The following is an 18,560-nucleotide window of genomic DNA, read 5'->3' on the forward strand; positions in this document are numbered from 1 at the left end:
GACCTAATGTCTTTAATGGGAATTATTATGATATTCTTATCATATTTAATTTAATATCACTTTGTAAAATCAATAAATATTGAAAGAAAATATTTCTAGTCAATTAAAATGTAGTTCTCGAAACTGCTTAAAAATTGTCCATGGAGAATCAAGTGCCCCTAAAACAATCGTTATCAGTACGAATACTTGCTACTGATAGCACAAGAATGATTCCATTCTAAAATTTAATAAAATGACTAATTGCAATTATTGTTTTAAATTTAATTTAAATTTATTGTTAATAAATTGTTGCTGTAGTTATGCGAATTGATAAGATTGTTGGTATTTTTTATGAGGGTGTCATGTTATGTGCGTTGTCGACGAAATATTCTCGGTTGATGATTTTTGTCTATTTTTAAGACAATTGCGGAATAAGTTTTAATTATGGGCGATAAAAACATATTTAGCAATACTAAGTCTTAGAATTTTGATAAGCTGTATTGTTAATGATTCCGCTTGGAGTAATTTAAAAGAATCAAAAAGAAAAAATATTATAAAAATAAAAAATTCAAGTGAATTTTGAGGAGTGTTTATTTTAAGTCTGATATTGTGGTTGCTTATCAAGTTCTTATCAAATTTGACAACTATACTAATTTACGAATTTTGGAACTGGATGATCTAAGTATTAAAATTCTTAAAAAAATAAATAATATTTATCGTGTCAGTTATTCTAGTTTTATGCTAGTAAATTGCAAACTCTTCTAAATTGTGATATAGAAGAGATATTAAGAATTAAATATATTATATATACAATTTTATATAATCAAAAATGAAATAGATAATATAAAAATATATTGTATATTCTTATATAAAATAATAACAAAATATATTATATACTTCTTTTGCTTTAATACTATAAACTTTATTAGAAGATTTGCTAGAACACTGATTTTCAAAGTCAGAGAGTGTACTGCATTCGGTATTGTAATTTACAAAAAATATATGATACCTTGTGGTCACTAACGTAAAATGTGGCTATCATGTGTTTACTAAATTTACCTGACATGCCATCGTAGTCCATGCACAATAATCATAAATGTTTACTCTTAGAAAAGTGGGGAAGAGTGTAGATGTGAGATTAAACCCATGTGCAACATGAGACCTTCCTCAACTAGTACACTAAATTAAATAAATTCTTAACCCTACCCATACTACAACTTAGTGAAACAGTTCAATTTATATCAATCTTTTTTAAAATTTATTTATGTTCCCAAAATACCATTAACCTTCAAAGTAAAGTCATTTATACATAAATTTAATAAATACCAACACCAAGCCTGACCTAATAGGAGATGGACACAAGTTTGAGGATTGTAACACTGGGTCAAGTACATTTGGGAATCCAATCTTAAAAGTTTTGCAAACTATATTTTAAGCAAAATTATTTGGCATTGAAATCTGTGTATGGATACGTGCAGGTCTAATCAAATACATATGGTAAATAAAGCCACAATCATCGATATAATATCTGACAGCCAAGTGACCTCACTGTTCTTATATTGTGATAGAATTCATTTGGGTTTGCTGAACAATTCGGGTTTGATGTGCAAGCCGCGAAGGGAATGAAAACGCTGATTGATAGACGAGGAGTCCAATGTTAAATAATTGCACCTATATCCAGTGCATATCTCAATTTTAGAAGTCAATGGATAAAATAATCAAACACCATATATAATTAATATTGTTCCATTAGGACATACTTTGTATTGAACTCTACAAAAACTGTGCTTTTGGCATTAAATTAATCTTAAAAGTTAATTGTGGAAAGGACTTGTGCCTATCTTATAGTCAAAAATTATGGCGGCATATTTCATGCGCGTGATATGTAATTTTTATACGATCAATTTTGGACACTTCTGATATAGAAAGCATATAAACTATTTATGACGTCATAAAGTTCAATCCAACTTTAAAAGGCTTTGGTAAATATTATATATAACCTTTTTCTATAGGTAAGTACTAAATGACGGGTTAAATTGATCAGTTTATCTTAATTTTTTCAACATATAAATACAAATACCGAAAGCAACTCATAAAAGCATTGAAGAGATCTTCATAATTGAGGGTCAATGTCATGATACACAAGAAAGAATTATTTAAATATTGAATCCTTTTTATTTCCGGAATTAATTTTCACGTTTTATTAATCTCAAATTATGGGTATGCACTCAAGTTTCCCCGTCGTGACGATTTAATATTTTTTTTTTTTAATTGTTACTTCCGCTTACTAAAATTAATATAAATTTTGTTATTCTTAATGCTTTGCTTTCCTTATTGTTTGAGTTCTTGTAATTAAGTTTGTTGCTCTGTTGATGCTGTGTTAGTAAAAATACACAATACAAAAACTGAATGCAGTTTTCGTACATAATGATATATAGTATCTTTTCCTTAGTTTGTATAAGATTATATTATTTACAAGTAGTAATGCCTTATGTACCGATATGTTTAGAAAAATTGTAACTTCCATTTAAGACTACGATTAATTTCTTTTGTAGAGTTTATAAGAACAAGAAAATGGCATTATATTGACTATAATTCAAGAGCATTCAAGGGCTGACTTATATATCGAAGTTGTGAAAAAGTCGAAACCTGGCGGAAGACGTGCGCTGTTAAGACCACCTAAACGATGGAGGAAGTACTAACGTCGACAGTATTAACTTCAAATGTGTTAAATACCTTGACTAACTTGACTTATATATAGCATACCATATAATTTTTTAATAAAAATATTATTTAATGGTCTTTATTGGAGATTGTGAATACCTTTTATTTGTATTTTAATGCATAGAGTCTGGTTGTAGCATTATGTTCTGGAACTATAAAAAGTTGATTTGATTGGGTATAGTAGTGGAAGAATTATTTTTTTACAATTCATCCGGGCATTACCTTATATGTTTTACAATCACTCTGTGTAAAATCAATTGTAAAATCTACGTACGGAATTTTTCTTGGCTTTTATAGAACATATCGTTCTAGATGATTCTTGATTTTGACAAATCTTGTTTATATACTTTTGAATGAAAAATAATTCTTTATTTTCATCGTTTAAAAATTGTGCCAAAATTAGGATTTATTTGGTGTGTCTAATAAATCTAATATATTTAAATTGCTATACTAAAGCAATACCGACTACCCTATGGTTAAAACATTACAATCTTTACAAATGGAAACTAAGAAAACTGCTTAATACTGAACACCTAAGAAGATGACAAAACTATTCAATAAAAATATTTAATATACAGAGATCGTAGTTTATTAGAATAATACCTAGGTAAAGTATGTAGCATTTTAGATTTTAAAAACATTTTCAAAAAAATGTTACGCCGGTTTTAATAGTAATACAGATATTGTGATACCAATTTTTCTCCTCTTAAATTTCTATTAAGTCCGAAAAAGTATATTATAAACTTTGTTTACATATAGTGTTTATTCAATACCATTAACACATCGTTTTTAAAAAAATATATTTTGATATCAGTACGGGAAGGTCCCCAGTTTTTGACGTTTACAATAAGCCTTGCGGGTAAACATGTGAAACATACTCCTATTATACCATATAATATATAGTATACATGTGACTAATATAATATGAGTAATGTAGTGTGCTTTTCACTTCTGTGTATATTCTCTAAAATTTTTTATTGTATTATTTATTGAATTTTTTATGAATGAATTTCATTTTATTGTGAGTCATAATCGCGCCATGCTTATCGGGTGCGGCAAACAGCATCAGATACAAAATTTTGGTGGCCAATTTTAAGTGAAAGAAATCTTTTATTTATAGATACTTTTTTGTTTGCCTTTCGGTATTTATTTAAATACCGAATATTTAATTTATTTATATTTATTTAAAACGGAAGTAGCTTTGTTCCAAGTGCCAAGGTGAAATTTGTTTATTATTCAATGGCGAAAATATTGTTTATGTAAAAAAATTTTTAGGGTGCATTTTTTCTTTTCGCGGAAATTTCGAATAGGTGTGAGTGTTGTTAGTGACTATGACTAAATATGAATCAAATCTCTTGTTAGCAAACTATTTTAATTTGCAATTTATTAATTTAATTTTTTGTTTGAAATGTTTTTATGGGTTAATAAGCATTTTGCCAGAACAGTGAAAATATTTGCAATGTGTTCTGGAGATGTTGAAATTTCTATAAATTTCGCTGCTCGAATTTGCATGGCAATTTCGTTGCTTGGGGCGCCTCTAAAATTTTTTTGCGAACATTAAATTAAATTATCAAATGCTGATTGCATTTTTTTATTTTTTTTATTTTATTTTTTTTATTGTTTTCATTAAAATTGATTGGTCGGTTGCGCATTAAATGGTTTTGTTTATGGAATCATTGTACCCATTGCATCTGCAGCTCAGAGCGTTCTTTGCATTTCCGACATATTAATTTATGCAATTGATGAAATTTGGGTCAAAATGGCATTTGTTTAAATTTGCTGAAATGTTTTGCTCCAATGACACTTCAGTGTCATTTAGTAAGCGTTGTCAACTGCAGGAGCTGATAACTGCATGTGCACTTGAATTCGTTAATGGACTTTACGTGCATTGATTGCGTTTCACATCGTTCACATCGGCAATAAAGAAACTTCATATGTTAAGTAAACAAATTTCTGGGAGGCAGATATTTTAGTGAATGATAAATTAAAACCTGTTATTAAAAGGCATATAAGTTGAAATAAGTTTCGTTGATAGAGCAAACATTGATTGTATGCTCCAGAGATTGAATATTACGCAACTATCCTTTAGGAGAATATATGATCTGTTTAAGTCTATTGTCATAGTGTGACTTTATATGAATTAATTTTATGATATGGTCTTATTATGCTTTTTACCATTATTAACTATAACTATTATCTGTTATGCACGATAGCCACAAGAGAAATCGAGTAAGTTAGTTGAAAATCCTTTTAAAGCAAAGTCGTAATTTTTTCTTTTAGAGTTGTAAAAGAACAGCATTAAGTCTGGTTGAAATAAATTGGCATCACTTTTAAAATATGTTAAATGCATCTTTGTTGTGTTATGTACAATATAAAATATAAAATTCTAAACACTGAAAATTAATTAATTTAAATAAAAGAAAACAAAATAAAAATTATCTTATATATTTAAATTAATTCATTTATTTGAATTTATTAGTACTTATATTTATCATATAAGGATGATTTTAACGGATGATTGAATTTTTGCAACATATTTTCATTGAACATTCTCAATAGACTGATTTTTGAATTTGGCTGCACTGAAACTTAAGACATGAAATTTTTGCGACTAAAACCAAACTCTGAAGATATTAAGAGCATTGCTGTTTCTCTTCATATGTTTTCTTTCATACGCTGCAAGTATTTTTTTGCTATTCCGAAAAAATTACGGCTTAAATAATTATTTATAGTAAACATATAGTTATATGTAGCACCTCAGTGCAACACATATCATATGACTACCTCATAAGTACAACTCGGGTACAATGCATTCTGACGGAATAAACTGCAAGTTGGCAGTTTTCGAGATTCTCATCATCATATTCGACAATTCCGTTGACTAGAATTAAGAATTAAAAAGAATAATAAGAGTAGTCGAAGAAGACGAACTTAATATAAATATTTTTATAATTTTTGTTTTTAAATTTGAAATTTTAAATAACTAGTTAAAGCGACTTTAACTAATATTTATTACATATATGTATGTAAGTATACCATATTCTTATATTGCAGTCCCAATATCCTTAATTAATTACATTACGTATAAACACTGAATAAGAAAATTGTATGTCTCTTAAACTAATAAATTTTTTTTATTCAATGAATAATAAATTTTTATAAGAAAATATTTTAATCATAATATTACACGATAAGGAAAAACTGAACCGAACAATAATAATAATAATATCTAATACAGAAAATATCGAATGCATATTAAGCGTTAAACACCTATTTACCAGACAGATTTTTCAAGAATATTTTATTAATATTAAAGAGCTAAAATTTTTGAGAATTTTAAAGAAAGTACTAAAGAATTGTTTACTAAGCAAAAGTTTTTGACCAATACCTCTTTTGACCTCATGACCATACGTCATCTTAAAGAGGATTTCACATCTCAGCAATTTGAGTGCATAATATGTTAATATGTTCATCCATCAACTTCAGTCGATTCTTCAGATTTGCACTTTTCTCTTGCACCAAAGATAAACGTTTGTGACTTTTTTCTAAATTAGTTTTGACAAATAACTGATCATTTCAGGTCTTGCTTGAACGACGACAGCCTTGTCAGATTCCTTGCTGACAACGTCACAATGGATGTCGTTATGAACTAGCCAGTTTCTCCACAACATTTTTGCTTAGTTTCATTTGAAGTTTGACTAACACATTCTTATTGATTGTTTCCCAATTATACAGTTTTAATTTGAAACCATTTCTGAAACTATTTAACAAAATATATTAACAAGAAAAATGTCAAAATTTAGTAGGTTGAACATCATTTTGCATAGAATAATTCAGATTTGTTTACTCTGGTTTATTGGACTATTAAAAGATACTAGTCCTTGTTAAAATTAAAATAGACTCTTCTTATTTATGGTATATTTTTCGGCATTGCGAACTGGAGTACGACGGGCACATTTCGATTGCTATGACCTCTACGTCATTTCGTCATTCCTTGACGTCTTTTTAGGCGTTTGCATAGAGGTATGAGAATCTGAAGACTTCGCATTTTTGTATTAGACAGAATAGTAGTGATTCCTGATTCTTATCATTAAGTTCTTCAAAATCTTACAATATTTATATCTATTTCAAGTTATATTTAATTAATATATAATATACCTATATTGTCTTTATTGGTATATAACATTTAATTTTTGTGTGACTAGTAGTATTTATTCTAGTATTTCTAGTATTTATATATATATTTTTCTTTTCGCACAATGACCATTATCATTATCACAGCGGTCACAGGATTTCTCGAGTCAGTGCTTCTTTCACAATTATGCCCTACACATTAAATATCATCCCTTGTTCTGTATTCTGTATTATCTATCAATTTTCTTTGTGGTTTTTCCTTTTTTCTCAGTTCCATAACAATAAGTTTTGTTTGCCGTATGGAAAAATATTTCAAATAATTTAGTGGATGTGATAAGTGTAATTATGAGAGACAGTTAGTGGAAATATAATATTTATGGATTAGATCTATAATATTTATGGATCAATCATTAAATTCATTAAGACTTCTACTGAAATTGTAACTAATTATATTTTTAAAACTGTTTGCTGAAAATGAAACACAAATTTGAGGAATTTTTCTCAACTATAGTTTAGTGCAATTCTTCTGGAAATATTGCCATTGCATTGAAGAAAGCTAAAATTATTCCATAAGACTTCGCTAGCGCATTAACTCATTATATTTTTGAATTTGTTTTGTATTTGAAAAACGTTGAATGCTAAATAGTCTTAATACCCTTTAAATCTCCGACCACTAAATCTACATAAATTCTGTTTTTAAGACTGTGCTATTGTCTTAGACCGCCTATGAGTTTCTAACTTTTTCTTGCTGTTTTTTATTGAGTAAAAAATTTTTGCTCTATAAATTCTTGGACTAAGTTTTGCTTGGACGGCACAAAATTTTTTATTTTTTTTCTTTTTTCACTTTTAGTTGGCATGAAATGCATTGTTTCCTTTTACTATTTTATTTAATCAAAAAGTATTAAGAAAATTTGTAAAAGTTGCAGCAAAAGGCAGTCAAGCCAAACGCATTCCAATTGCGAAGTGCCGCAGCTTGGTATGCAATTTACTGCACCACAGTTTCTATGGCGTTATGTGGCTGTCACGAATCTTCGACTCTCTGCCTGTTTTTTGTTTGTAGGTCTGTTGGCCGTATTGTCTAATATTGGATAGTGGCTTTTTCAGGTTTGCACTGTTAGTGAGTTGTTTCTTTCGGCTTAAAAGGTCACAAGGCGTAGTTGTTTGCTTCACAAGTACTCTATTGTATGGTTGGTAGGGAGGTCAAAACAAAGAGTTTTTAAGCTTTGAACAGAGCATTGTTTCGGTAAAAATGTTCAAAAGATCATTAAATTTTATGCAGAAAAACTTATTGTTTCTATAATATTTAAGTGTCCATCAATGAAATCTTTGCAAATTGCAAACACCTTTTTTTCTCGTACCTGTTTATATTTTCATTATTTCTCAAAAACCATTGCAATATTGAAAATATAAGATGGACATTAGGCAGAAAAAATAACAGAAGAATGTATAACAAAAACCACATACACACACGCGCACACCTGATTGCGGTAACGTTAGATATGTTATATTTTCTTAAAAAAGATATTCCATTGACATTAAGAATGTAAAACAGAAAGAAAGAGCGAGCTAAACAGAGTGAAAGAGAGAGCGAGCGATGGAGAAACGGAAAATGAGGGAGGGAAAGAGAGAACAAGAGAGATACATTCAGTTAGGAAGAGAGGTAAAAGAGCTAGATACAATGCGGGAGAAAAAGAGAGATAAATATAGATAGAGAGTGTGAGTGAGACAGAGAAAGATAGAGAGAATGAGAGAAAGTGGGAGAGATAAATTCAGAGAGAAAAAGATAGATACAGAGAGAAAGAGATAGATACAGAGGGAAAGAGATAGATACAGAGAGAAAGAGAGATAGACACAGAGAGAAAGAGAGATAGATACAAAGTTAAAGAAAGATAGATACAGAGAGAAAGAGAGATAGATACAGAGCAAGAGAGATAGAGAGAGAGAGAAATCGAGAGATAAAGAGAAACAGAGAAAGAGAAGGAGAGAAAGAGATGAAGAGAGAAAGTGGAAGAGAGAGAAGAACTGAAGAAGGAAGATAGTGACAGAGAAAAAAGAGAATGAGAAATGAATACAAATGATATAATACGGTCAAGAGAGGAATAAATTATAATACGGTCAAATGTAAGTGCGTTAAATATTATCAATTCGATAAATAGACTTATTATCCATAAAATTTAAGATTATATTATTATAATCATATAGTTGTCATTTTGAAACATACGAATATTATCAACTGAACAATTGTGCTACAGAAAGTCATAAATATGATGAAAGAATAGCAAACAATAAAAAGCAACATGAATAGATCTATTTTAACGTACCAAGTCCCTAGCTAAACTGAGTGATCCTTATTAATGTCATAGTAAGCTTTCTGTTTTTAATTAAGAAGCGTAAAATCGTTGCTTTTTTTATCGATTATATACCCAAATATGAAATTTAGAATTTCCAAACTAGAGGTTTGGATTACTTCTGGAGATTATTTCTGCAAGGTCTATGTTTTGGATGACCGCAATGATGTCAGTAGTTTGTAGATCTTCATAATGCAATATCTTGCTTGGAAAATGTTCAGCTGTTTCTTTTTTTTCTTCTTTGTTGTTTCTATATTATCGGCTGAAAGTGACACTACATTTTTCAGTGCAGATTTTTATTCGTCGATAGTCTGTCAGCATAGCCACGAATTTTTTCACTTCGATGTGTCTAGCAGAACTTTCGTTATAGATAAATTGTATGTTTTGCTATTCATTATAGGATTTTTTTCTAAATAAAAGATATTACCTTAAAAGCAGGGAAGCTATTTCGGTGGGGTGTTATTTATGTCTATACAATTTTTTTGTAGTAAGTGTAAAGTTCAGTAAATTGTTCCACTATTTTTAATTAGAAAATTGTGAAACTTCTTAGACTGATGGACTGATGAAAAGAATGATAGACTCTTTTTGTAGTAAATCTTTATTCCCTGGTTTCAGAATATAGTTTAGGGCAATGATATAAGGCGTATACTATAACTCAGCAAATCCTAAAGGGTTTAATAATTAAGTTTAATAATTATAAACAGGCGATTGAAGTGTTATCAACTATACAAAGGTATATCTGTCCAAGATACCATGAGCATGTACATCTAATTTTTATAAAACAAAAGTTATACGAAGTGAAATTCAAACGTAATAGTTATATTTGGCTGGAAAATTGCAATCACAACTAGCTATTGTCCGTGAGCTTAAACATCTAAACACCTTAAAGTGAATAAAATGTTTTTGTATCGTACCATAAATCATTATAATAGTACAGGCAGCGTCGTCAATAGTGGATGAAAATAAATTGCAACATCATCTAAAATGGTTCGGAAGTTAAAAGCCCGACTTAAATGAAATCGACATCGTAGTGGTAATCAAATGAAGAAAGAACTGATGCATCCGACGCATAAGTTAGACTTGGAAGAGCAAAGGAGTTGTAGTGCTTGCATTAACATGACGAATTTCCAAACATTTTGTTCTGTGATGAGAAACATTTTCCAATTGAGCAGTTTATAAACTCTCTAAACTAAACGCACTATCGTTCACTGCCATTTGAGACTACCAATGGCCACCTGAAGTAATTTTACTTGACCAGTAATGGTATGGATAGCTGTGACCGCCGATGGATGCTCTCCAATTTTTTTCATCGACCCTGGTGTCAAAAACAATGTGACAAATTATTGGGAACCAGGAATGATTAAAAAATCATGTTCCATACTACAATTCGTCCACATGAAATTAAAGGTTTTAGAATTCGCCACTTGCAAATCCGATAGACTATTCCATCTAAGCCATTTTGGAGAGCTAGATGAGAAGTAAAAAGTATGCCAGTACGGATGCGCTGAAGAAAGTCATTGTTCAGAAATGGGCCTAAATACTGGAAGATCATATTTGTAAAGTATGTAACTCATTTTTTAACCGTGGAACTGCTAGAACGGATTCTGAAATTTTGATAATTTTCACCAATTTTTGTAGTTTAATTCAAAAAAAATAAAAATAAAAATAAAAATAATTTCACACATAAAAGATATCTAATCATAGGCTTAAATATGCAACACTTCAATTGCTTAACCCTGTATGTTTATATATTGTCAAGTAAATGTTTGAAAAATAAATTTTTTGTTTAACAAATCATTAAATTCATTTTGCGGACATTTTCCTAACGAAGATTTTATATATATTTTACATACAATAAATATATGTAAAAAAAAAATTAAGTGCAATTACTTCGGTCAAATGGCACCAATAGACGTTGAGATCTTTTTGCTTTAATGTGGTGTAATTTATGTTTAACTCTTATTACAAAACGATGGCGCTTTTCACTTCAATACTGCAGCAATTTTCACTGAAACTTTTTTATTTATTTTTTATTATTTTTATTTTTTGCTGAACCAATCTAAAAGTTCACGCTTCGTGGTCAAATGCATTTGTTACGTTTCAGTATCCAATTCAGGCACTCCACTCTGCTGCATTTCCAGTGCATCGCAGTTAAATTTTCACATATGAAAATGGGCCTTTGCAACTTCTTTCAGTATCTCGCATATATAATTTTTGTAATTAAGCCATTCAACTTTCAGTCTAATTACGTTGAATGACAATTGAGCAGGCAGAGTAAAATTACACCAGAAATTTAAATATTATGTGGGATCAATTTCTTTTATCTTGGACCCTTCATAAGACGTTGCTTCAGTTACTCAAACAAACACGGAAGGAATCATGACAATAGTTAAGCTAATAAGCTAATAAGTTAATATGCTAAAGTATATTTTTCTATTTCTAAATATGTTATTAACTAAATTATGGAGTTTTTTATAGTTTTTTCTTAAAGTTCACACAAACTTTGAATGACTGCGGAACAAAAACATTCTTTATAAAAAAAAAAAATCTTACATAGGATAAATGAAATGATATATATTATATATACTGATAATATGTATTTATTGAGCTCTAAACATTCTCAAACATATTGAATAGAATGCAGTATCATAACTGATACCCCCACATAACACCCACTTACAAGGTTTTTACCTTTTTTTAAAATTTACTGAGTGGTCAGTTCTATTAAATTCAGTAATTTAGTAATTCAAAGTACAATACAGTATACCCAATATCGTTTCACTCAATCCTCAATAAATTTTCCGAAGGCTGATAAGAGTATAATTTTTACTTCGTTTAGTGAATTATCTTATGCAGGCGCAAACTGTTCGAACTCCTTACTCGGAGTGGTGATTGTAGCTTGAAGAACATGTCCTATGAGTACAGTATTAGGCGATCACATTCGTACAGTTGTACGCACAATTGTACGACGATAGCTTTTAGCGAGTGACTAAAACTAAATTTGCCAAAACTTTAGATATACATATATAGTATATATAGTGCTACCAACTCATGAACTGAAATTCTGTGTATATTTTTTAGGATCATCTTTCCAATTTCAAATTCCGGGCACTTTGTACACTATACATAAAAGAAAACAAAACAATGTTTTTATTAAATACCAATGCGGCATACTTAAAACACTGAATGTACTCTAAGCTTTAGACATACCATAAGGGATGCACTTAGTAATACGTATTTATGGTATATGTCAGTCTTCAATATTAGTAATGAATTGCTATAGAAAGCTGTATTATTAACTGGGTCATTTCTATGATAAGTAGTGCAATCATTTAGGGAGAGTAATCAAACTTTGGACTTATGAGCTGTACGAATAAAAAACCGAAATCGTATTGATGTTGATTTCTACAAGATTTTGAATACCATTCCTTGAATTATTCAGGTCAGTAAGCAATCGAAACTCTCCTCTAAATATCTAGATATTATATTAGATTAATGCAGACTTCAACAGAAAAAAAGTTTTGCCAACAAATTAATTTACGCAGAGATAAATTTTTTCAGATTAAAATATAGAACTATTGAAAAACGATAGTTTTTAATGAACTTAGAAAAAATGGGTGTCTACTATGGTTAAGCTATTTTCATTAAGTTTGTCATGAAGAATGGTATCGCCAACTATGGTTGACAATTTTAAAATATAGATAATGAAATTTAAAGAAATTACTATCTAATTAGCACTGGATTACAAAAAAAAAATATACTTCACAAAATATTTTTTTCACTTACTAAACATAAAATAGAAGTAACATACAAAGCACTTTTCTTCAATTAATATTGAAGAGAAAAATTTAAATCGTCCGTTTTTTAGACCTAATACGTTTCGTGAGTACAACAATAGTTTAAATAAAAATTTGCATTGTATATTAATAATAAATAATAATGATATAACTTTCAGATAATGGCTATATCACAAATTAATATCATGTATCTTAGGATTTTGCGCGGTCTGCAACCAATGGGATTTATAGAGGGTCGTTCAGACGAATTATCCCGTATTCGGAGTGTAGTTGTGGTTAACATAATACCACCGGAACTTCGCCCGACTTGGACAAAACGGCTCTACAACAAGTTAACGGCATTATTAAACTTCTTTAAAAGTTTATTTATTAGAAGTTAATACTACAAAATTAACAACTGTAGCATTTCACAATTATTTTTGTTTATCTTGGAGTACTTTAAAGTAATTTTTTGCATGTAAACGTATTTTTTGATCTCTTATCAAATTAATAAAAGACAAAGCAAATTTATTGAAAAAGTTGTTTTTACAAATACAGACACACATACACATATATATAAAAATCTAGACTTACTCCAGACAATATTAAGCAACTTAATTTACAAAGTTAATCAAAAAGGAATTAACTTAAAAGAAATATTAGAGCAGAGGTAGCCGAATTGGTAGGGGACTTATATACAATAGAACATCATAACCATATTTAAAGTACTGAGCTGTATTTTTGGACCGTAACCTTACATTCAAGGAGCATCTTGAAACAGTAAATAAGAAAGTATTAAGTATTAACAATGCTCTTAGTTCCATAATTCCTAACTGCGGAGGACAATGAGTTATAACCGACAGATCATTTTTAACTAACTGACAGATATTCAATGCACATGTCATATCTAACCCGTCGGAAGCGACAGTAGTGAATTAAAGTATCACTCTACAAAATACTTTTAATACTTTTTTATTCAGTGCAAAAAAAAAAAAACTCATCTATTTACAAGAACACATCCTATAAACAAAGAGAACATCTACATACAAATTATTCTTATTAGAAACCGTGGATTAAAAACAGTGAAAAAACTTAAATCTCTAGCTTTCTAGCATTCACATCGCCTAGACTAATGGATGAAATAATAGAAATATTTTTTTCACTAAGAAAAAAACAAAATTTAATAAAATACTAATAGTTTGTGATAAATAAATAAAGTCGTTTGTGGTCTAAATTGATCTCAAATCCTTATATGGGAAAGTGAAACACTGGGAACTATTTGGATTATAAATTTGATGAATTAGTTGTCAGCCCAACATATTATTGAATTTGGCAATAGTAGTTAGACTATGATAGTAAGACATTCACAAAAGCTTTAGAAGAAAGACTGCTGCTTGAGTCTTTAAAACAGCGACATATTGCTTGGCTAAAGCTTTGAAAGTGGTAAAATAAATCTGCATTATTTGCAATAGATCACCGGAATTTTTGAAAGCATTAAATGTACTTGTAGTTGACCAGTTCAGCTTCCACAAGGAACGTTCCAAGGTCAGTGGCTTACGAAAACTAGTCAATATAACTCGCTCAGCAACAAACAGAAACATAGTAGTGCGGGGTCAATAATGCGCTCTACTCTCAATCTACTTTTTTTTAAAGTCGTTAGAGTTAATTAATTTTTTGTGATCTACTGAGGGTCATTATCGCCATTACTAATGTGATAGCTTTAATACGTAATTTATTATCTATTAAATCGCAAAATAAGAAAATAGTGTAATTTACTGTTCCTAAAATCTATTTTGTAGACTTCAGGATAATTGGATAATCACAAGTGGAGGTTTTTTCTTAATTGGATTTACCTGTGAGTATAAAGAGTTGTAGTCAAAGTAGTTGCCTTCACCATTGAGTGTTGTTGCGTTGCTGTTGCAATTGCTGCTGCTACTGCCGTTGCAATAGTTGAGCGGCGGCAATTGCTGTTGACTATTCGAAATCTCCAATCTCAGACGGGCACGTTCCACACGTGCCAGAGTTGGACTGTCTAGTATGGAAGAAGTGCGTGTGCTTGTGTGTGTGTGTGTGCGTGTTGGGGAACTAGAATTTGCATGCTGACGTAGGGAAGGCTGCATTTCTAGTGTGGTACATGTCGAAGAGGTTGAACCCGTTGTGGGTGTTGTTGATAATGTCGTTGCGGTAATAACCATATTTTCTTTTGGTTTTTCAAATATACTTTATATGTATTATATTTATATATATTTATATATTATATGTACATATAGTGTTTAACAAAATAATAATTTAAAATTTAATAATTATATAAAAATTCTTTTCTTCTTATTTTCTTGCTTTGTTTCGCTTTTTTCTTTTTTCTTCTTTTTACTTTTTCAAAGAAATCAAAAACAAACTAAAAAAACAACACTTGCACTTGCACAATTTATAAAAAATGAAATAATAACAATTAAACGAAAGCACTATTCAAGTGAAAACAATTAAAAGTAATTAACGCAAAAATTAAGTTAAACGTAAAATTAATTAATTTTTGTTTTGTATGTAAAATTCTCATAAAAAAATCGTCGCATTTCTTGTGCGTTCAATAGAACAACATAAGCAAGCGCCCTCACTCCCAAATTCAATACACCACACAACCATTCACGCGTACGAATCGTTGTTGACTGTCGTTCGAAGCGAACATTAACAAGTTTTTAATGTTTCGTTCCACTTAAGCAACTAAGCGACACAAATCCATGGAACAAAAATACCTTGCGAATGCTTGAGAACGGTCACAACTCGAGCAACAGACACAAACCAACTTTATTTCCCAATATTTTGCTGTTGAAAGCATTGTTTTGGGATATTTTCTCAAGCACTTGCAATGCGCCCAACATTTTAGTTGTGTTATGTTTGATGTTGGCGCGATTCCGCTTTGCATTTATCATCGTTTTGTTAGCTCTTAGGGATTCGTTGCGCTATGCGGTGCTCTGCACCGGTGGTTGTTGGCTTGTTTTGTATTGTTTTGTGTCTTCAAATCACACATGTTTGCTATTTGTTGTTGTTATTGTTTTGTTGTAAAACATGTTGGCTGACTTTGAAATTTTTATTGTTTAAAATTTCTTATCTCATACAGAAATTCTTTAGTTTTTTTTTTTATTTTTGTACGAAATTCTATTGCTGCTGTTGATGTGTAATTGCTTTGTCTTGTTCTTTTTTTTTTGGTTCCCCCTTTTATTCCTCTTCTTTTTTAATTAAACATAGTTCTTTTCTAAATTTTATTTTGTAGCAATATTTACCCAAAATTATTAAACAAAAAAAAAAAATACCCCTAAAATATGTTTGACAACTACAGCCAGCCTAAAGCCTGGTACTAAGCCGAATACTTCAAGCCGCTGCGTATATTAGTAACACCGATATACACAAGCACCTAAGAGTAGAAACGTTCAAAATTATTAAATATAAGGTGTTAAAATCTTTAAAAAGATAAATAATCGTAGAAGTTAAACTTTAAATATATTATACAAATACCCCCCCAGTATGTCATCGAACTGAAGGCAGATATACTGATTTAAGCAGTCTGATGTTATAGTCACACTGGCGAGACACATGAAATAATTTATAACCACAGAATGAGACAGTGGACTTAAAGAAGATATTCAGGGAGAGAAGTAAAGGCAGTAAAAAAAAGGTGCTAAGAGACATTAATTGCAATAAAACCAATAAGCTTTAGTTAAAAGTAGTGATTAAAGCTTTTGTACTTTAAAACCTTTAATCATAACTCTTGTCATAGATTAAGCTATAGTTCATGATAAAATAAAAGTTAGTCCTAAGATTCAACTAAATTTATAAAAATGTATATTTTATATTGAGTACATAAATTTAAATGAAAAGGTTTAATAATAAATAAATTCAATAAAAATTAAATATAAAGTTTTTATTATTTCTAAATATATTTTATTATAATTATATTACTCGCGTGCCACATTATAGTTAAAACTCTTTTAAGTGGATATTCATTATCAGCTCACTTTTCTTTGTACAAGACGATATCCAGCCGAATGTTGATAAGTTGTTATAAATAAGTTTAAAAAAAACATACTTAATTTTGAGTACAATTCTTCATCCAGTACGGATATGTATTCTACCAAGGCAGGGCTGTCCACACCAGATGCGATTGCGGACCATTACAGATTAGAGGGCCGCAGAAAAAATTTATATTATTAAAAATAATATAATATTAAATTAAGTTATATTAATTTATCAATTTAAAAATTATTTATTTGGTATACAAAAAAAATTAAATAACGTAGTTTTACCAGTACAGTAAATGAAAATTTGTGCAATTGTAGTAGATTAAAAACATGTCGAGGGCCCTGTACTAAGGTATCCGTTTTATTGAAACATCCATTAAGAGACTTTTCACTGTCTCATAATATCTGTTTTAGTGTCTCTTTTCACTCTAAAAACAATATGCTAATCCAGCATACAGGGTTATCCAAATAATGGTTTAGCGGGTTTAAATAAACTCAATTATTTTGAGGAACAACGTCTAATCTATATGCCGATAGGTGGGGAGAAACATAATATAATATAATATAATATAATATAATATAATATAATATAATATAATATAATATAATTTAATATAATATAATAATATAAATATAATATAATTAATATAATATAATTATTAATATTATAAATAATATACATAAATAGAATATAATACTATATAAAAATATATATCATATAATATAATATAATATAATAATTACATTACTATACCATTACATAAATACTATATAATACAATATATAATCTATATAACTATAATAATATAATTCATATAATATAATATAATATAATAAATATAATATAATATATATAATATAATATATAATATATATATATACCATATAATTATATAATATAAATATTAAATAATATAATCAACATATAATTCAATAAACATATTCAATTAATATAATATAATTAATATAAGAATATACATCATAAATATAATTATATAATATAATAATAATATAATATATATAACTATAATTAATATAATATAATATATATAATATAATATATTAATATAATATTAATATAATATCCATCTAATATAATCTAATATAATAATATAATATATAATATTATAATAATATATAATATAATATATAATATTATAATAATATATAATATAATATATAATATTATAATAATATATAATATAATATATAATATTATAATAATATATAATATAATATATAATATTATAATAATATATAATATAATATATAATATTATAATAATATATAATATAATATATAATATTATAATAATATATAATATAATATATAATATTATAATAATATATAATATAATATATAATATTATAATAATATATAATATAATATATAATATTATAATAATATATAATATAATATATAATATTATAATAATATATAATATAATATATAATATTATAATAATATATAATATAATATATAATATTTTAATAATAGATAACATTATATTATTATAATAATATTATAACATATATTATAATAATATAAAATATTATAATATTATTATAATATATAATATTATAATA

At 28.2% G+C, this 18,560-nt stretch overlaps 1 protein-coding gene across 1 annotated transcript in view; it reads right to left on the reverse strand.

The window, feature by feature from the left end:
- LOC119689037 overlaps positions 1 to 15,956 on the reverse strand; it is a 73,476-nt gene extending 57,520 nt beyond the window's left edge. Inside the window, exon 1 of the mRNA XM_038103769.1 lies at positions 14,815 to 15,956. Coding sequence (XP_037959697.1) covers positions 14,815 to 15,156 — 342 coding nt within the window. The 5' untranslated portion in view covers positions 15,157 to 15,956. The remainder of the gene's footprint in view (positions 1 to 14,814) is intronic.
- Positions 15,957 to 18,560: the final 2,604 nt, after the last annotated feature.

This window comes from Teleopsis dalmanni, chromosome X (genome assembly GCF_002237135.1).
Source record: "Teleopsis dalmanni isolate 2A chromosome X, ASM223713v2, whole genome shotgun sequence".
NCBI lineage: Eukaryota > Metazoa > Arthropoda > Insecta > Diptera > Diopsidae > Teleopsis > Teleopsis dalmanni.